The sequence below is a fragment of the Capra hircus genome, chromosome 22 (genome assembly GCF_001704415.2).
Source record: "Capra hircus breed San Clemente chromosome 22, ASM170441v1, whole genome shotgun sequence".
Taxonomy (NCBI): Eukaryota; Metazoa; Chordata; class Mammalia; order Artiodactyla; family Bovidae; genus Capra; species Capra hircus.
This window is the reverse complement of record NC_030829.1, coordinates 32,437,512-32,459,001: the sequence shown is the minus strand read 5'-3', so window position 1 is coordinate 32,459,001 and position 21,490 is coordinate 32,437,512. Positions and strand designations below refer to the sequence as shown.

The window sequence follows — 21,490 nt, the reverse complement described above, 5'->3', positions numbered from 1 at the left end:
CAGTCGTGTCCGACTCTTTGCAACTCCATGGACTGCAGCCTACCAAGCTCCCCCGTCCATGGGATTCTCCAGGCAAGAGTACTGGAGTGGGGGCCCATTGCCTTCTCCGTAAAAGGTACTACTACATATAAAATAAATAAGTACATGATATATTGTACAGCAAGGGAAATATAACCAGTATTTGATAATAACTAAGAATGGAATATAACCTTTAAAAAAATGTGAATCACTATGACATACACCTGAAATTTATATAGTATTATAAAATAACTATACTTCAATAAAATAAATAAAATTTAAAAGTGTAAATAACCCAAATATCTATCAACTGATGATTTTGTAAGACAAAGCCTGACAAATGTTGGTTTTACTCCTTCATTTGAAGTCCATTGATTCCCACAGATGCTATGAATGAGCTCAGGAGTTAAACAGATTCTCCGGAAATTATATGCAATGTTTAGTATTTATCTGCATACATGCATTCTTTTGGTTAAGAATGTCCCTAGTTTTCATAGCACTCTCAAGTAAGTTTGAAATTCATAAAAATAATAAGCAATACTGGTTTAATGTAAACATCATTTTAACAACAGTTTAAAAAACACACAATTAATTAAATTTGGCACAATCCAGTATTCTTAGAAAAGTGCCCAATAAGATTATAAAGGAAATGCAACACGTATGCCACTATATAAGGTTTTATTCAAATTAACTAATGGATTCTTTATTTTGCAGAAGCACAAAGATTTTTAAAGACTAATTATCATCCAATGCTTACTTGAATTGCTAATGTTTCCTGCTGCTGACGGGATTCTTCTTGGGCCTTCTCCAGTGCTGCAGAAAGTTCTTCTTTAGCTCTCATTTCACGACTTAGAGCAGCTTCCTGGGCCTCACTATCCTTTGCAGCATTGGCTTTGTGGAGATCAGTAAGTTCTCTTAAAAATAGATAATTTTTAATTTAAAATAATATACAGTTAATTACATGACCAAATTAATTAAATTTCCATGTAGATTTCCATGATATCTACAGAATGAGGAAGTTTACCACGTAATAAACACTGATTACAATGAGGACTCTCTGTGAAGCTTGCTTTAACCAACCATAAGTCCATATACCAGGAAGCTTATAAATGTTATTAGTGATCAGATAATAAGAAAAGTGTTTCTTCCATTTCTTGCTCTGATAATTATTTTCAATGAGTTGCATATTTGTTCATTTTCTTACTTGTATGCACTATCAAGAGCAGCCTGAATACTTCGGTTCTTTTCTTCAAGTTCATTAATGTCTACTTGAAGTCGGCCAAGGTCTTTCTCTTGGCGTTCTACCACAGAATTTAGTTTCTTAATATTTTCTCTATGTTGTTTCTCAACCTCTTCTTTGCCATCAAGGACCTATATTATAAAAAGAGACAAAGATATATTTCAATTAAAAAAATACACCACAGTAAACAACCATGTTCTAGGAATCTCAAGCACTGTATCAATAATAATGAAGAAAAACCTTAACATTCACTATTTACTTGCTTGAAAATTCCTCCCAAATGACATACCTCAATAATTCATTCCAAATATTTTATAACCCATGGCCAACTATTCATATTGGAAGTAACAGCAACATGTATGTAGAGAATGGTTAATATTCACCTGTTTTAAATGTTGTAACTCTTCTTCTAGCTCTTGAACTTTTTTGTTCAGCTTTGCAATAATATTTTCATTTTCTTTGTCTTTAGTTCTTAATTTCTTAATGATGTTAGAATTATGCAGCTGCTGTTTTGAAAGTTTCTCTCCTGGCAATGGCAAAAAAGTATAAGTTCAAATAATGATGATTCTCTAAGAATGTGAGTAGAATGTTTTCTCTAACCAGTGACAGAAAATGACAGAATATTTTTTAAATCACAATGCTGTTGATGTTAAAGTGATTTAGACAGGAATCAGTGATTTGGACACGAATGCTAAAATTACTAGGCAGAAGGATGGTGTGGAACAAAATATTTACTGTCTTAAACAATCATTCCCACATATTATAAATTACAAAAGGAAAAACAATGTGCTTTTACAACAGAGAAATCTGGTTATAATCTTAACCAAACATTCAATTCTGACATCACTAAACTGTTCTACAGCCTGACATTATGTGTCCACTGATGTGATGGAGTAGAAGGTGCACAATATCACCTATTATATTTACTAGAAATCTGATCTGAATCTAATCATGAAGAAAGTGACAAACTCCTAAACAGGGGTTAGTCAATGGGACAACTGGACTCCACAAAATCTTTTTGATGTCATGAAAAAAATATCCTAGATTAGAGGAAGACTGAAAGAATATAATTTCCAAACGCAATGAACTTTGATTGGATCTTGCTGCTAAGTCACTTCAGTCGCGATCGTAGGGCAGAACAAATAACCAGACATGACAGTCATTTTTAGAGACAACTGAGATAAAGCACAAAATACATGCTAGAATACACTTTGAATTAATGCTGATTTTCTTAGATGACAATGTTGTGCCTGTCAAGAAAAACTGCCCTTGGGAGATGCAGACTGAAGAACTGAGGTGTGCACTACAGAGTCAATGCAATTTCTATCAAAATCCAAATCACATTTTTCACAAAAATAGAAGGAAAAAAAAACCCTAAAAGTCATATGCAACCACAAAAGACCTCAAACAACCAAAATGAGTCTGAGCAAGAACAAAGCTGGAGATATCACACTTCCTAATTTCCTAATTTCCAAACATATGACTAAGCTATAGAAATCAGAACAGTATGGTAAGGGCATAAAAACAGACATATAGACCAATGGAACAAAACGGAGAGCTTAAAAAGTCATCTTCAACAAGGATGTCAAGAGTACAACCATGAGGAAAGGGCTGTCTCATCCATAAATGATACTGGGATATGCATATGCAGAAAAACTAAACACTATAGCATCATACATCAAAAATAAAAATCAACTCAAAATAGATTAAAGACTTAAATATAAAACCAGAAACTGTAAAACTACCAGAAGAAAACATAGGGGAAAAAAAGGGAAAAGTTTTCTGACATAAGTCTTGGGAATTGCTTTTTGAATAGGATCCCAAAAGCATAGGCTACAAAAGTAAAAAAAGGATGTGTGAGGCTGTATCAAAGTAAAAAACTACTGCACATTAAAAGAAACAACAGAGTAGAGAGATAATCTACAGAATGGAAAAAAAATATGCGCAAACCATACATTGATGAGAATTAATATCCAAAATATGTAAGAATTCCTAGAACTTGATAGCAAAAAAAAAAGCCAATTTTGAAAATGGGCTAAAGACCTGAAGAGACATTTCTCAAACAATGCATATGAATGGCCAAAAGGTACAGAAAAAGGTGCTCAACATCACCCACCAGCAGGGAAATGCAAATGAAAACTATAGTGAAACGTCATCTCATACCTGTCAGGACAGCCATTATCAAAAAGATAAAAGATAAATACTGGAGAGGATATGAAGAAAAGAGAACCCTTGAGTAACAGTGGTGACAATGCAAACTGGTATAGCCACTATAGAAAACAGTATGAAGATTCCGCAAAAATTTTAAAATAGAACAACCATATGATCCAGCAGCCTCACTTCTGAGTATACACCCAAAAGAAATGAAGTCAGGATCTCAAAGAGAGATCTGCATCCCCATGTTCACTGCAGTTTTATTTACAATAGCCCAGATATGGAAACAATCCATGTTTAGTCAATGCACAAATGGATAAAGAGAATGTGACATAGATTGATAAATCTATATATAGAGAGATATAAACATTATTTAGCTTTGAAAAAACAACTTGCCATTTGTGAAAACATGAATGAATCTAGAGGATGAAATAAACCAGACACAGATACAGATGATCTCACTTAAATGTGGAATACAAAAAAGTTGAATTTGTAGACACGGAGAACAGAATGGTGGTCAACAACGGCTAGTGGGTAGAAGAAATGGGGAGATGTTGGCCAAGGGGTACAACGTTTCAGTTATGCAAAATGAGTAAGTTCTAGAGATGTAATTTACAGCATGGTGACTATAAATTAGAGTTACTAATACTATACTATAAACCTGTAACTTGCTAAAAAGAGTAGATGTTAAAGCTTTCTCATCACACACACAAAAATGGTAACTATGTGAAGTGACTGATAGATTACTTAGCTTCACTGTGGTAGTAATCTCACAATATATACATATAAAAAAGTCACACTATACACCTTACAAATACACAACTTTTATACCTCAACAAAGTTGGATAATTCCCTGGTAGCTCAGCTCAGTAAAGAAACTGCCTGCTATGCACGAGACCCCGGTTTGATCACTGGGTCAGGAAGACCCCCTGGAGAAGGGATAGGCTACCCACTCCGGTATTCTTGGGCGTCCCTGGTGGCTCAGATGGTAAAGTATCCACCTGCAATGCAGGAGACCTGGGTTCGATTTCTGGGTTGGAACAATCCCCTGGAGAAGGAAATAGCTACCCACTCCAGTATTCTTGCCTGGAGAATGCCACAAAGAGTCAACACAACTAAGTGACTTTCAAGGAACTCCCTGGTGGCTCAGTCAGTAAATGCGGGAGACGTGGCTTCCATCCCTGGTTTTGGAAGATCCCCTGGAGGACAGCATGGCAACCCACTCCAGAATTCTTGGCTGGAGAATCCCCATGAACAGAGGAACCCGGCAGGCTGCAGTCCACAGGGTCGCAAAGCGTCAGACATGACTGAGCAACTAAGCACAGCACAGCAAAGTTGGATTAAAAAAAGAATTTAGGAGTTGAATGATACAATATCTGTCACCTACATTCAAGAGGTTAGGCAAAAGGGTAGTATATGCATGTGCAGAAAGATACGGAGGCGGTATAGCTAGATCTTAACAGTCAATGACTCTAGTTAATGAAGTAATCAGTACACTAATAGTATAGTAATAGAATAATTAGTACACTAATTATTATAGTGTACTCTCAGCTTTGAGACTTGCAGCTCTTCAGCTATGACTTTAAAAATACCTCTAGGGTATACAAGAGCAGTATGTGAATACATCTATATGAAATCATTCTGTTTTCCCTATAAAAAAGAAGCTAATTAAGCAAAAGAAAACATCACCTCACTCCCCAATTAAATTAATAAATTCCAACATAGTGAAATTTGATATTGATATTTTTAATAATTTTTAAAAATTATGAAACCATGTACTTAGCCTTCCCCTCAGTCTCTAATGCTGTAACAGAAAATAGTAACAGACTGCAAGATGTCTTGAGATATGTGTTTAATTAACTCTTCCTTCTTTCTTTTATTTTAGTGCTTAGGTTGTTTTTAATTATCTCTGTACCTCTATTTCCCTCTCATTAAACTATAGTGCCTAAAGGACAGGGAATGTGTCATTTATTACAAATTTGTCATTTGTCTATATGAAACACAGAATCTGACCAACTAGCTGTTAAATATAAGCTGAGTAAATGAAAAAGAAAAATTGGACAAAACTATTTCAAATGCAGTGATTATTTCCAATTACTCTCAGTCTGGAAATTCACTTAAATGCAGTGATTTAAGTACAGAAATGTTCATCCCACTATGATTTGTAATATTAACATTTTAGAAATAAACACATAACATTAGGAAAAGAAAAACAAATATATCCATATAATGCACTTTAATACAGTCATTAATAATGGTATCAAAGCACATTTATTGGCTTAAGGAAATTTAAAAGAAAGAACACTGCAAATTAGATATATGATATTATGTTTAAAAATGTATTAAAATGCAATAAAAGGAAACTAGAATAATTCCTTATAAAACTGGATTATGATCTTTTTTCTCTTTCTTCATATACCTCCTATAACTTAAAAATTTTCTGGAAGTAGGAAGCATTATTCTTACAACTAAAAAACTTTAAGAAAAAGAAAAATTTATTTAACCATCTTTTCCAAAACTACCTTCTTTCCTATGACATTCCAATGTCCAACTGCAATGTCTAGTCTCCTGTAGAATCTTTAATTTTCATAACCCTATTAATTATAAATCTTTTCATATACAAAGTGTTTAATAATTGAAAAAATTAAAATATGAATTTAAGAAAAAATTCACTATCAAATTCCAGAACAACAGAAGGATACCATATAGTACCCAAGCTAGAGATTCAGATATTATATAAACTCTAGAATTAGAACTTTCAAATATCTTGGTTTAAATGAGGGCTCTAAAATCTGTTACAAGCTTCCTTAGGAAAGCACAAAATTCTATTTCTCACAGAGTCATTTTTTTTTTTAACTCCCTAGAAACATAAAGCTACATACATTATATCTCTACTTCTCTACATGTTGCTCCACATGCTTTCATAAACTGTTACCTATCACTTCTGAAGCTTAAGCCCAAACCTTTCTTGCTTCCCATGTTTTTACACTAAGAAAAAGCAGCAGCTACTCACATGATAAGTATTTTATTGTCACAATATTTTTCACGACCGACTGAATATTTTACTTACCTTCTTCCATTAACCCTCGGATCTGCTCATCTTTCTCTTTCAAAAGGTCTGCCGTTTCACTACTATTTAATCTAGTAGCAAGTTCTTCTTTTATACTTTTGATTTCCTAATTTAAAAAAAAAAAACATGAATACCATAAAGAATTAAATTCATTCTGGGCATATTTTTCATTTTTTTCCATATTCAATTAATTGTATTTTCAGTAACAATCCATAAGTTTTGTTAACCTGAGTTTATATTACCTTGTTTAATTAAGAGCAAGTAAAGACCTCTGAAACTGACATAGAAAATCTAAATTCAGACATAAGCAGGTTTTACTATGGAAATGTAAATATGTGTAAGTTAACTTGCAACACCCTTTTTGAGTATTTCTACACATATTTTCTACAGTTGAGACATTATTTTTGGAACATTCAACTAGTATATCTCCATTTTTCACTGTATTTCTTTTCCTCACCTGATACTTAAAATGAGTATTCCTCATCCTCATACTTTAAACTATGTTGCAAAGTGAGAGAAAAAAAACATAACTTCATAAGGTTCAATCTACTTTAATTAAGCAGAGATTTAACAGAAACATGTTATGATATTTCATCTTTTGAAACAATGGTGATATAAAGTGTCCTATGATTTAAAATTTGCTTTTCACAATGCTTTGAAACTAAACAACAGCTCAAATCAACTAACATTTACTAAGTATTTAAAGTATACTTTGTATCCATTATCATTAATCCTTACAACAGTCCCAGGAGGGAGGAATTTGTACTATTCAACTACCCAAGTAAGAAAATTAAGATTAAGAAAGCTTGAGCAAACTTTGAAGGTCAGAGAGCTATAAAGAGGTAGAGTTATAACCTGAACGCAGGTCTGTGAGTCCCTAAAGCTTATGCTCTGAACTATCAACAGCACTGCTGTCCATTTTCAACTGCCAAAATTCCATCCATCAAGGCCCAGGAAGAATGTTATACCTTCCATGAAAACTTACTCAGTTCCTCTGATTAAAATTCGTCCTCCATGATACCATTTCAAAATCCTTATTCATCCACCTACTACTATATGTTTGTTGATATTATTTGTCTTTCAAACTAGGAAGGCAAACTCTTCACTTAAGGTAATTCAATTCACCTTTAAATTTACAACGGATCCTAAGCAGGGATTTCATACACGGCAGTATACATAAAATGTATTTAAAAACTTAGGACCCAAGGTTTTTCCACCTATTAACATACTGGTTTGGATCTATTTTAGATCTACAATGCAAAGTGCACTACAGAAGACAAACATTCCTTAAAATCTACTTTTTGTACTGTATTCAGATGGAATGGAGCAAGAACAAGAAGAGTTAAGTTAGTTAAGATAATCTCAGGTTATTGTTACTGTCTGAAATGATACTAATTGAAGTCACTAATTAAATCAGCCAAGAAGACAGAAGTATATCATGTATTATTTCTTTTCTGTAAAAATATGCACAGAAAAATTATAACATTAGTGAAGAAAGGGGAAAACAAGCTTAGAAACGCACCTAATGAGAAATGCTACTATTAACAGTTGAGATACAAGCAATAATTAGTAACCTATTGGTTACCAATTTCTAAAATAGCCAAATTATAAGAAATATTTATTCTAATTACAAGAAAATATTTCTGAACTGCTCCAAATGATAAGAATTAGAACAATGGTTTCCAACCAGGAGTATTTCTGCTCCTGGGGGACACTTGGTAATATTTTCAATTTTCACAATTGAGGGGGGATTGGGATGGCGTGTGGGTAAGGCAAGACAATACTCTATCTTGTAGATATGGGCCTGGAAAGCTGGTAAACCCCCTACAATGCACAGGACAGTGCACTACAGTATAAAATCATCCAGCCCAAAATAGCAACAATGCTGAGGTGGAGAATCCTACATTAGAATAAACCCATGTTTTATTCTAACATTCAATGTCACTAATCATTAGGAATTTCAAGCGCAGGCGGCGGTGGCAGGCCGGCTCACTAAGCGCGGCTGAGAGCTACCCCACGTCCGAAGTCAGGGACAGCGGCCCAGAGTGCCAGGCTGCGACGGTGCAGGAACGGCTGGGAGGAGCTAACCCGCGTCCGAGGTCAGGGGCAGCGGCCGGGAGGAGACACCCCGAGCCTGAGGCCAGGGGCAGTGACCCTGAGGAGCCACCCCGAGCCCGAGGCCAGGGGCGGCAGCCGGGAGAAGCAACCCGAGGAGTGGTGGATGAGCAGGCACAGGAGGGCCTAGAGGAGCTATCCCACATTGAAGATCAGAAACGGCGGCGGTAAGGAGATAACCCTCGACCAAGGTAGGGAGCAGCGGCTGTGCTTTGCTGGAGCAGCCGGAAAGAGATACCCCAAGACCAAGGTAAGAGAAACCCAAGTAAGATGGTAGGTGTTGCAAGAGGGCATCAGAGGGCAGACACACTGAAACCATACTCACAGAAAACTAGTCAATCTAATCACACTAGGACCACAGTCTTGTCTAACTCAATGAAACCAAGCCATGCCTGCAGGGCAACCGAAGACGGGTGGGTCATGGTGGAGAGGTCTGACAGAATGTGGTCCACTGGAGAAGGGAATGGCAAACCACTTCAGTATTCTTGCCTTGAGAACCCCATGAACAGTATGAAAAGGCAAAATGATAGGATACCGAAAGAGGAACTCCCCAGGTCAGTAGGTGCCCAATATGCTACTGGAGATCAGTGGAGAAATAACTCCAGGAGAGAATGAAGGGATGGAGCCAAAGCAAAAACAATACCCAGTTGTGGATGTGACTGGTGACAGACGCAAGATCCAATGCTGTAAAGAGCAATACTGCATAGGAACCTGGAATGTCAGGTCCATGAATCAAGGCAAATTGGAAGTGGTCAAACAGGAGATGGCAAGAGTGAACGTCGACATTCTAGGAATCAGCGAACTAAAATGGACTGGAATGTGTGAATTTAACTCAGATGACCATTATATCTACTACTGCAGGCAGGAATCCCTCAGAAGAAATGGAATAGCCATTATGGTCAACAAAAGAGTTTGAAATGCAGTACTTGGGTGCAATCTCATAAACGACAGAATGATCTCTGTTCATCTCCAAGGCAAACCATTCAATATCACAGTTATCCAAGTGTATGCCCCAACCAGCAATGCTGAAGAAACTGAAGTTGAACGGTTTTATGAAGACCTACAAGACCTTTTAGAACTAATACCCAAAAAAGATGTCCTTTTCATTATAGGGGACTGGAATGCAAAAGTACGAAGTTAAGAAACACCTGGAGTAACAGGCAAATTTGGCCTTGGAATGCAGAATGAAGCAGGGCAAAGACTAATAGAGTTTTCCCAAGAAAATGCACTGGTCATAGCAAACACCCTCTTCCAACAACACAAGAGAAGACTCTACACATGGACATCACCAGATGGTCAACACCAAAATCAGACTGATTATATTCTTTGCAGCCAAAGATGGAGAAGCTCTATACAGTCAACAAAAACAAGACCAGGAGCTGACTGTGGCTCAGATCATGAACTCCTTATTGCCAAATTCAGACTCAAATTGAAGAAAATAGGGAAAACCACTAGACCATTCAGGTATGACCTAAATCAAATCCCTTATGATTATACAGTGGAAGTGAGAAATAGATTTAAGGGCCTAGATCTGATAGATAAGAGTGCCTGATGGAATGAGGTTCGTGATATTGTACAGGAGACAGGGATCAAGACCATCCCCATGGAAAAGAAATGCAAAAAAGCAAAATGGCTGTCTGGGGAGGCCTTACAAATAGCTGTGAAAAGAAGAGAGGCGAAAAGCAAAGGAGAAAAGGAAAGATATAAGCATCTGAATGCAGAGTTCCAAAGAATAGCAAGAAGAGATAAGAAAGCCTTCTTCAGCGATCATTGCAAATAAATAGAGGAAAAGAACAGAATGGGAAAGACTAGAGATCTCTTTAAGAAAATTAGAGATACCAAGGGAACATTTCATGCAAAGATGGGCTCGATAAAGGACAGAAATGGTATGGACCTAACAGAACCAGAAGATATTAAGAAGAGGTGGCAAGAATACATGGAAGAACTGTACAAAAAAGATCTTCAGGACCAAGATAATCATGATGATGTGATCACTAATCTGGAGCCAGACATCCTGGAATGTGAAGTCAAGTGGGCCTTAGAAAGCATCACTATGAACAAAGCTAGTGGAGGTGATGGAATTCCAGTTGAGCTATTTCAAATCCTGAAAGATGATGCTGTGAAAGTGCTGCACTCAATATGCCAGCAAATTTGGAAAACTCAGCAGTGGCCACAGGACTGGAAAAGGTCAGTTTTCATTCCAATTCCAAAGAAAGGCAATGCCAAAGAATGCGCAGACTACCGCACAATTGCACTCATCTCACATGCTAGTCAAGTAATGCTCAAAATCCCTGATGTTCAAGCTGGTTTTAGAAAAGGCAGAGGAACTAGAGATCAAATTACCAACATCCGCTGGATCATGGAAAAAGCAAGAGAGTTCCAGAAAAACATCTATTTCTGCTTTATTGACTATGCCAAAGCCTTTGACTGTGTGGATCACGACAAACTGGAAAATTCTGAGAGAGATGGGAATATCACACCACCTAACCTGCCTCTTGAGAAATCTGTATGCAGGTCAGGAAGCAACAGTTAGAACTGGACATGGAACAACAGACTGGGTCCAAATAGGAAAAGGAGTACGTCAAGGCTGGATATTGTTACCCTGCTTATTTAACTTCTATGCAGAGTACATCATGAAAAACGCTGGACTGGAAGAAACACAAGCTGGAATCAAGACTGCCAGGAGAAATATCAATAAACTCAGATATGCAGATGACGCCACCCTTATGGCAGAAAGTGAAGAGGAACTAAAAAGCCTCTTGATGAAAGTGAAAGAGGAGAGTGAAAAAGTTGGCTTAAAGCTCAACATTCAGAAAACAAAGATCATGGCATCCAGTCCCATCACTTCATGAGAAATAGATGGGGAAACAGTGGAAACAGTGTCAGACTTTAATTGTTTGGGCTCCAAAATCACTGCAGATGGTGACTGCAGCCATGAAATTAAGAGACGCTTACTCCTTGGAAGAAAAGTTATGATCAACCTAGATAGTATATTCGAAAGCAGAGACATTACTTTGCTGACTAAGGTCCGTCTAGTCAAGACCATGGTTTTTCCTGTGATCATGTATGGATGTGAGAGTTGGACTGTGAAGAAGGCTGAGCGCCGAAGAATTGATGCTTTTGAACTGTGGTGTTGGAGAAGACTCTTCATGGTCCCTTGGACTGCAAGGAGATCCAACTAGTCCATTCTAAAGGAGATCAACCCTGGGATTTCTTTGGAAGGAACGATGCTAAAGCTGAATCTCCAGTACTTTGGCCACCTCATGTGAAGAGTTGACTCATTGAAAAAGAGTCTCATGCTGGGAGGGATTGGGGGCAGGAGGAGAATGGGACGACAGAGGATGAGATGGCTGGATGGCATCACTGATTCGATGGACACGAGTCTGAGTCGGACATGACTGAGCGACTGAACTGAACTTCAACCTGAAAGAGTGTGTGTGTGTGTGTGTGTGTGTGTTTGTGTGTTTGAAGTGGGAGTGAAAATAACAAATGAGAATAATGATAACTTTTAAAATTGATAGAGTACCATTTAGATTTAAGTGTTATTTATTTTGATGGAATTCTAATTTATAAAAATTATTCTAAAGATCCTTGCTACATACCTTGCAAGGACTTTATACACAAAGTATACAAACAAATATTTGCTTAATTTTTTTAAAAGTATCAAAAATCTGAAATTCCAAAGGTATTGGAAAATCTAAGTGTTAATATACTCCATGGATGTTAATCTTTTAATGAGTCTTTTAATCTTACTTTTTTCCCAATACCAAAATATTATTAATGCACTCCTCAAAAATATATGTCTCTATAGCGTTAGAGTAACATTATTTTAAACTTCCATTACCTTTTTAGCAGCATCTCTCTCTTTGCAGGCTAGCTGAACTTTCTTTTCCGCTTCTGCAATTCTTTGCGTAAACTCATCTTTCAAGGAAGAAATGCTGCTGCTCTCTTCTTTCACTCTGATCATTTCACTAAATTTAAAACAATGCTAAGACTGAAAATATTTGTTTATATATTCCGAAGTTGAGTTCAGTTTGCCCCCCAAAATAACAACATTCTCTTCAACATGCACCTTATTAAAATAGATTAATTTGAGGAGTGTTAACTTTTAAGAAGAAACTACCTCCTTAATTTATTTTACAACATTTCAAGAAAACTCATTAGAAATTGAAAATGTCACCAATATTTGATGTGCAAAAATTAGAAAAAGATAAAGCTTGTTATTTTTCAATCTTATTGTGTCACATTTTGTGTCAACTCTCTTTAAAGCAAACAAACGCAATGCTCAATATTTTTTAAAACTGTAATCTAAGTTTTCCCTAAATATACCTTTTAAATCTCTAATACTAAAAGATTACTAATAACTAAAGGGGAAGAAGTTTTTCTGGTTTTGTTTTACAAAACACCTCTCTTCAGTGCCACTGGTAAAAAAGTAAGATAATTTGAGGAGAAAAGTAATCTTTAAGGGTAGAATTGAAATGCTATTCAATTTTCAGTAATTATAAATAGGTTAAAATATAAAATATTTCAATTTAAAAAACATGCTTAAGTAATAATCAAGTGCATGGGCCTCTAGAAAATGTATAAAATTACTCATATTTGTAAAGTACTTACTCTTTCAGATTATCATAAGCTTCTTCTAGAAGTGCTTTTTCTTTACTAAGAGATAATAACTGAGTTTCCCTTTTATCCAGTTTCTCATTCAGAAATTCAACTGTCTGGATAAGAATATACACAAAAGTCCAACATTTAACATTAAAACATCAGTTTTACATGCAGGTAAACATTGTAAAGGTCACCTAATCACTATAATAAATCAGCATTATTTCATAAAAAGAATTTATAAAAAAAAACAGAACACAGTGGACACAGAACAGCAAGAACTCACACACAGTGGGTAGGATGGTATAAATCAGTAGTACAACCACAAAGCTGGATAGCTGGTGGTTTGGTAAAATGCTTTGGAAAGCAAGCAATATCTAGGTGAAAATCTATATAACCTTTCATGTAGAAAATTCTATTTTTAGGTGTACCTCAGAGGAGAAAATTCTTGCATAATTGTACAAGAACATTTATAGCAGTTTATAATAACAAAAATGTAGGGAAGAGTGGACATGTCCAGTAAAAGAAGAGAGGAAATTAGATGCAATCAAAAAAGATCAAAGCCTCTACTAATGTTCTCTACATTATCTGGGTAGTGGACATACAAGTGTTTGGTTCTCCACATTATTTTTTAACCCTAATGTGTAAGCTTTTTAGCATGATACATTGCATTTAAAAAATAAAGGTTACTTTAGGGACTTCCCTGGTGGTCCAGTGGCTAAGACTCCATGTTCTCAATGCAAAGGGCCTGGGTTCAATCCCTGGCCAGGGAACTAGATCCCACATGCTGCAACTGAAGAGTCTGCATGGCACAACTAAAACCTGGCATAGTCAAATAAAATAAATAAATATTTTTTTAAAAAGCAATTTTAGAAAATCCATAGGCACATAACTTTAAAATCTCCAGAATATATCAGTATGCTACTGCTGCTGCTAAGTTGCTTCAGTCATGTCCGACTCTGTGCGACCCCATAGACAGGAGCCCACCAGGCTCCCCCGTCCCCGGGATTCTCCAGGCAAGAACTCTGAAGTGGGTTGCCATTTCCTTCTCCAATATATCAGTATAACGCCAAGCAAAAAGGGATGATCAGACTATCTAATTCTTTAGGGCTTGCTGAAGCAGTAATACACCTATGCATGAGGAACAGTGCCTTTTATACTAAAAAATAAAGTCCTAACCTGATTTAGGTCTAGGTGAACTTAGAAATCACTGACCTCCGAAGAATGGTTCAAAAATATCTTAATAATAAACAGTGTTGTTTCTAGGAATTCAAACTGCTATTTTAGCTGGAGCACGACATTTTGTTTGTGAAAAATATTAAACCTAGGTAACAGAATCTGGCACTTTTTGTACATTAAATAATTCAAATACATGACACTTAGAGAACATTTCTTCAAGATATCCTGTATCTCAGAGAAGTCTATTAAAGATGCCAGATTAGAGTCAATTTCTGTATCTAAAAATCATAGAAAAAAACAAAACTGTGACTTAATGTCAAAAAATTTACACCACTTTCCTTTTGCCTGCCAGGCTCCTCTGTCCATGGGATTCTTCAGGCAAGAATACTGCAGTGGATTGCCATGCCCTTTTCTAGGGGATCTTCCTGACCCAGGGACTGAACCCACATCTCTCGGTCTCCTGCATTGGCAAAAGGGTTCTTTACCACTAGCACCACCTGGGAAGTTTTTTTTATCTACTAGGTAAAAGCAATTTGTCATTCCTAAGCAACACCTTTGATCCTTGGACATTTCTCTTTTTCATTTAAAACAGCTATCAATAGGAAATATCAGAAACAATATAAACAAGGAAACAAAATGAAGCAATTAATAACAGAAAAACATCAATGATCTGAAACCAAATTTTTTCATTTAACATCTCCCTATAAATAATATGAACATGCAAAAAATGTTTGGTGTAAGAAAAATCGTGTAACATTTAGATTTGCTTGAGCTCCTCTATCTGCAAAGGAGTTGAAGGTATCTGTTTACATAAGACAATCCTTTACAAACTAACAAAGAATATATAGCAAAAGACAATATTAAGGTGATAAGAACTCAACAGTAAAGGCCTATGATGGGGATTTTTTATGCTCAGTTATACTGAAATATCAACTTATGTTACCATAGCTGCCTTGGAGAAATTTCAAATAACGTCAATAATTCTTCATCTTTAAGATCCTTAACACCACACTTAAATGGCAAAAGGCCTGTCTTTTTTAATCAAGACAAATCATTAGGCATCACTGAACATTAAAAATAAACCAATGATTTAATCTCTGAAGAAGATATCAAAAAACCCTCTTCCATTTCTCAGAGTTACCTTGCAGACATCTTCCTTCTCAGAAGGTGCCTCTGGCTGACTTGAAGCTTCAGGCTGCTCAGCCTCCTCAGCCAGGACAGCATGTCCTTCATTTACTGATGCCAAGATATCAGGCTGTTCGCAGTTAACAGGAGTTGCACTTCGTCCACTTTCTTCCATTTCTGTTTCCTCATTGGGCATAATTAATGTTTCATTTGCTTCTGCAGGTTTTCCTTCAACAGATTCAATTGTTTTGGTCTTTGGAGTTGAAGAATTAAGTATAATAGGTACTAGAGCATATCCCTTGCCTGACAGTTCATCATCTGAATTGATTTCGCTGACACTACGGCTATCTAATGACTGTACACTAAATGAGTCTATTCTTTCAAAAGCATCAGATGAGCAGCAACTCTCAGTGAGTTTTTGGAAATCATCTAAACGATTATATTCAGGACAAGCAGATGCTGAGAGAAGCTGAAAGGATGTCTGCATCAAGTGCAGGCTTGATTTTGAATCTGTATTCTCTTGTCTAGAACTTGCTGAGCTCTCACTTATTACACTTTCATGATCTAAAACTTCAATATCACTAGTGGTAGAAGTACCTGACGAGAAGGTACTAACAGGAGGAGAAGGTGTATTGCTCTGTCGGTCTTCATGTTTTTGTTCCTTAGGTTCCAAAGCCATGTCCTTGGTTTCTGCTGTGAGAGGCTGTGTAGACATATTAGATACATTTTCCCTAGTTGTTTTCACATTCATAACACTTTCAGATATTTTCAAATGCACTGTTGGCACCTTTGTATCAGATTCTTTATTAACCGTTTCTTCGTGCTTATCCTCAGTTTTAGGTGACAGAGTACTGACTGCCGAAGTTTCCTCGGATACACATGGAGGAGAGTCCTTTACTTTTGACTCAGTGGCTTCAGTTGTTTTTGACTGTCCAGTGTGCAAGGACTCCTGTAAGGTGCTTTTCACTTCTTCTTCTGGTCGCTGTGATTTAGCTGGTGGTTTTGATACCACTGGACTCTTCTGAATGGTCTGGACATCAGTTGGAGAGAGAAAGGCACTGAAGAAATTTTCAGATTCATCTACCACAGTTCTCCGAACTGGCTTTGTAATTGCTTTAGGAGAGACTACTGGCTGACTCTGAGGTTCAGTGTTGGATTTTAACCCCCAGGTTGAAGTATCCCATCCTCCACTGACAGGGGGACTTATTCCTTTGACGAAAAAAAAAATTAAAAAAGAAAATTTTACACACACACATATATATAAAACATGCAAATTGCAATAATTATTGTAAGTCAATACAGATACATCTTTTTAAAATTCAACAAAGTACAACCTATAATTTGTATCTGTTACACTCCTCACTTACAACATAATTAATTAATTCATCAGTTAACTTTGGGCCATAAAGATGAAAACTGGTATGCATTTGCCCAGGAGGAACTAAGAACAAAGATGAAAGACTGGACCTGGCATATGCCAGAAACAAGCATGTTATTCCCTCCTACAACAAATTAATAAAGTAATGGTAGATGTTAATAATCCATGCCAAGTCCAAAGTACATACTATGCATCTCACAATAATAGGCGGTATATTCACTTACAGTTCATGTGGAGTCATGAAAGATAGAATCTACCTTCTATATAGATAGTTTCATATTAATTTTATTCTTAGAATATCAATGATAAAGCATCATTATCAGCTAGACAGACAGTAACATTCAACACTGAACCCAAAATACTGGTGATAAACATGCTTTATCAAAGATCAAAGTAAAATAATGGGAACAGTAACTTCTAAAGGACGAACTCATTTCCATCCACTTAATGACAAACTCATTTTCTGAGTCCCACTCTCCAAACCCACTCCCTGAGAAACTTTTGTTCTCTTGCTGAATTCTAAACTATGTTAATAATTAGTAGAAGTTCATATGAATTTCAGAAATATATGTTTAGAATTATTGCCTTTTTGATAAAGATAGCAGTTTACACTAGGATTTACAAAAAAAAAAAAAAACAAAACCCTGGGAGAAAATAACCATCTTCTGGGCAAAAAAGGTAATTGTGTCAGTCATACAAATAATGTTACTGAAAAACCCAACGATAAACAAAAAATGGCATATTTGCTAAAATACTTTAAGCATTTCTTAAAAAAAAAAAAAAGTCACCCATTTCTAAATTCAAAAGCGCCTGAGCAGAATTTATCACATACTGTGAACAATTAGAAATTGTTGGGCAGAGCACAAGTACCTAAAAGCTCTTAAAAGCTGTCAAGCTTGAAACTAAAGTCTATCCTAATTTAATATGACTTTGGAGGTATGTAGGAAACTTTAGCTTGGGGGTATAGAATTATATCCATTTATTCAATATAGCAGAACAGTGAAAAACAAAATTAAAGATACAAAGGAATGAGCAAAATAAAGTGCTATATTAAGTTATGTCAATGAATGACAGAACTCAAATTTGCCAACTGGAGAAAGTTTTACACAAATCGCGGGGTTATGCGATATCCACTTGTGATTGTGATTATAAATATGTGATAATCACTAGTCATCTTTTAGTGATAGCAACATAAAACACAGGTGATCAGTGAACATTTATGGCATTTCACTAAAACCTGAACCTATTCTGGATAACCTTTTTTTTTTTTAAAATGAAGTCACAGTACAGGATTCAAGTCCCGGGTGTCACAGAAAGAAGTATCCTTACAATTAATATTCTCTTTCAAAGTTTAGTCATTCAATATGTGGGGTAGCCTGATAAAAAGGAAGTTGAGCTACTCCCACCAAGGTCCTATGCAGTTCAGTTCAGTAGCTCAGTCGTGTCAGATTCTTTGCGACCCCATGAACTTCAGCACGCCAGGCCTCCCTGTCCATCACCAACTCCAGGAGTTTACTCAAACTCATGTCCATTGAGTCGGTGATGCCATCCAACCATCTCATCCTCTGTCGTCCCCTTCTCCTCCTGCCTTCAATCTTTCCCAGCATCAGGGTCTTTCCAATAAGCCAGTTCTTCGCATCAGGTGGCCAAAGCATTGCAGTTTCAGCTTCAACATCAGTCCTTCCAATGAATATTCAGGACTGAAGTTAACAGGATGATGACATAAACACTTGCGCCAAACCATCTTAAAATGAGGTACCTCAAATTTAGGTCCTGACTTCTCAACGATGTAAAATTAGAAACCAGAAAGTAGTAGTCAGGAATAATTTATTCTTTCTCTTACAGGTTCACACTCCGAAAGAGGGGCCATCCTCACGCCACACACCAAAAGGATAAACTGTTCCTCAGACTTAGCGCCAAAAACAACTGAAGATCCCTGAAAGATGAAGCCCAAGGTCTCTGAGAAAGAGACTGGGCTCTTAGGGACTAGACTGCGCAGCAACCCGCAATCGCCCGGCGCGCCCCCACGGACCCTCCCCCTGGTGGAGCGGCCGAGAGGAAGTGACCGCGCGTCTCGGTACCACACTCAGAGCAGCACCCGAACCCGAGGAGCCGTCTCAGGAGAGACGGTCATAACAGAGAACAGGAAGCGCTTGCAAACTCGCAGTGCTCGCGAAATGTTTGCGACTGTTCTTCCCGTCCCAGAGGACCGATTTCGATACTGGGCTCCCCCGGCGTCCGGAGAACGCAGCGCACCGGGGCTCGGGGGAGGGGGAGAGGGGACTGTGCTCCGTGGTCTGTGGAGCGAGGGCGCGGGGCCACTCCCACGGAATCGGGTCCCCGTCAGCCCCCAACCCAGGGCCACATGAAAGGAGGGACCCTGGGGCTGGGTTTTCCCTCGGGACCCCAGCAAAGCTCAACTGAGAGGCCAAAGCAGCGTTCGGGGCCGTGCTGGGGGCGAGGACGCTCAGGAGTCCGTCGCTCAGCGACAGGCAGGAGCCAGGCCTCCCGCCCCCCGCTTCACCTGTTGGCCTCTTGAGAGACGCCCGGGGGATAGAGAGACGCCGCCGCTCGCGCCCTTACCTGGCTCTCCGTACGGAATGGTCTCGGCCCAAGCGCTCGGCTCCTCTTCCTGGATGTCCAGGACCCTGTCGATGGACTTCTGGGCCTGAGACAGGGCCTGCTTGGCGAAGCTGGAGAGCTGGGAGGCGTTGAACCAGCTCATCTCCCCTCCTCAACCGCCGGGCAGCGGCAGCACCAAGCGGGAAGGCCAAGGGACAGGCCGACGGTCGGGGGCCCGGGGGAGGGTGCACGGAGAGCCTCGCCTGCTTCTCCACTCGGCGAGCCCTGTCAGTGGGAAACCATGACCCCGAAGATCTCCCCCGAGCCCGAGATGTTACCCGCGGCGCTTCCCACACAGCTGAGACGACAGATCCAACTGCGCAGGCGCTAGCTGCTTCCACGTACACAACCGGCAACTCCGGGAGCCCGGAGTTCCGCCGATAGACGGAAGAACTGAAGAACGTTGACGTCACTTCCGGGGACTCAGGCTCGCCTATAGTTACCGAAGAACGCGGAACGCTTCGTATTGAAACTGGTTCCAGGCGTACCACGAAATTTCTTCGCCTCGGGATAAACTCTGAGGCTAAACCAGCAGAGACCGATTCCTTAGGGAGGAATAGGAAGGTTTTCAAGTGGGTTCCTTCCTGGAAAACAGCTCTCGTACTAAGAGCTAGCGCATTGCCATTAATAAAAATAGGGAAGTTGGCTCTTGCATTTCTCTTATAGCCTTCTCTCAAATATTTAATCAGTTGTGTTCGGCCTCAAAGAGGAACTTTGGGTTTGAGTTTGTCTAAAAATACTGCACATCATATAAAAGACCCACCTGATCCGAGAAACTAAAAAGCCATCTTCCACAAGGAGGAATTAGAACAAGACACGATCTCCTCCTCACAATACAGGTCGACTCTCAGCTACAGTTGAAACAAACTAGCATTAAGACTAGTACTCTATACAGTGCATACTATTTAAAACACACCTTTTTTGCATGTGCTCATCAAACAAATTGCTGGCCTTCCTAATCTAGTCAGCAGCTGTTTGGTTTGGCCTCCATGTTAAAATTCTATCAACATTTAAAAGATTTCATACAAAAACCCAGACTTCCAGCTGATTTTGAAAAATATGTACACCAACATGCAACAGTTAGCTGGAGCAGTTGCCCCTTTTGACAAATATTTTTCACTCCAGGATGTCACAGTCCCCACTATTCTAATTACACTCTCCCACTCTCACCTGTTTTTGCCTAATGAGTATTTTACCCCACTGCAAGGAAACATGCCATAAATGAATTATTTCCATTTATTTTTTAGCCAGATTTAAACTCTGCCCGTGAAAAGTTATGATCTTCTGATAATTTTATCTAACTTCTGTAAAAATGTGCACAATGAAACCTTTACAATTCAGTAATGTATAACCTGAGGAAGTGTCAGGTTAGACTTGGAATCTCTTCCAAGACCTCTAACTGTGTAGTCTGAGGCGAATGACCTAAATTTCTAAATCTATTCAGCTCTCAGATGAAGATACTATCACGTTCTCACAAGGCTACCTGCACAAGAATTACTGTTGTACCTGTATATAGCACCTGTAAGCTGAATCTGTATATAGCACCTGTAAAGTCAATGTGTAACTTTTTAAGGAGATCCTATGAATTTATGCCATGTTTTTATAATGAAACAAATTACTTGTCAATACAGAACTAGAAAGAATAAAAATAAATGAAAATCTAACTTGGTGATACATAATCACAAAGCATTTAACAGAAAGCTGCCAGAAAAATCAAAAACAAAGAACATGTACTATATGTTCCCACACTAAGATACTAAAACTCACTTTCAGTACTTAGGTTTAATTCTGTTTTAAGCCTTAGACTTTTGGAAGGGGGAAAAAGCATTTCAAGAGGCCTTAATATAAAAATTAAGTCATTCCATTTCATTACGTTATTATGTCAGAGCAAATTAAATCAGTAGGTATTTATTGTTGCTAAAGTACTAATTCAAGTACTATAAAATTTTTGTATTAGTAACTCTGCTACATGTTTTAAAATTATTTC

At 37.9% G+C, this 21,490-nt stretch overlaps 1 protein-coding gene across 1 annotated transcript in view; it reads right to left on the bottom strand.

The window, feature by feature from the left end:
- The window catches only part of TMF1 (TATA element modulatory factor 1), a 34,171-nt gene extending 14,230 nt beyond the window's left edge, over nt 1-19,941 (bottom strand). Inside the window, exons 1-8 of the mRNA XM_005695752.3 lie at nt 19,465-19,941; nt 15,520-16,712; nt 13,212-13,315; nt 12,442-12,568; nt 6,483-6,588; nt 1,642-1,784; nt 1,223-1,389; nt 776-932 (exon numbers count right to left, since the gene is read on the bottom strand). Coding sequence (XP_005695809.2) covers nt 776-932; nt 1,223-1,389; nt 1,642-1,784; nt 6,483-6,588; nt 12,442-12,568; nt 13,212-13,315; nt 15,520-16,712; nt 19,465-19,606 — 2,139 coding nt within the window. The 5' untranslated portion in view covers nt 19,607-19,941. The remainder of the gene's footprint in view (nt 1-775; nt 933-1,222; nt 1,390-1,641; nt 1,785-6,482; nt 6,589-12,441; nt 12,569-13,211; nt 13,316-15,519; nt 16,713-19,464) is intronic.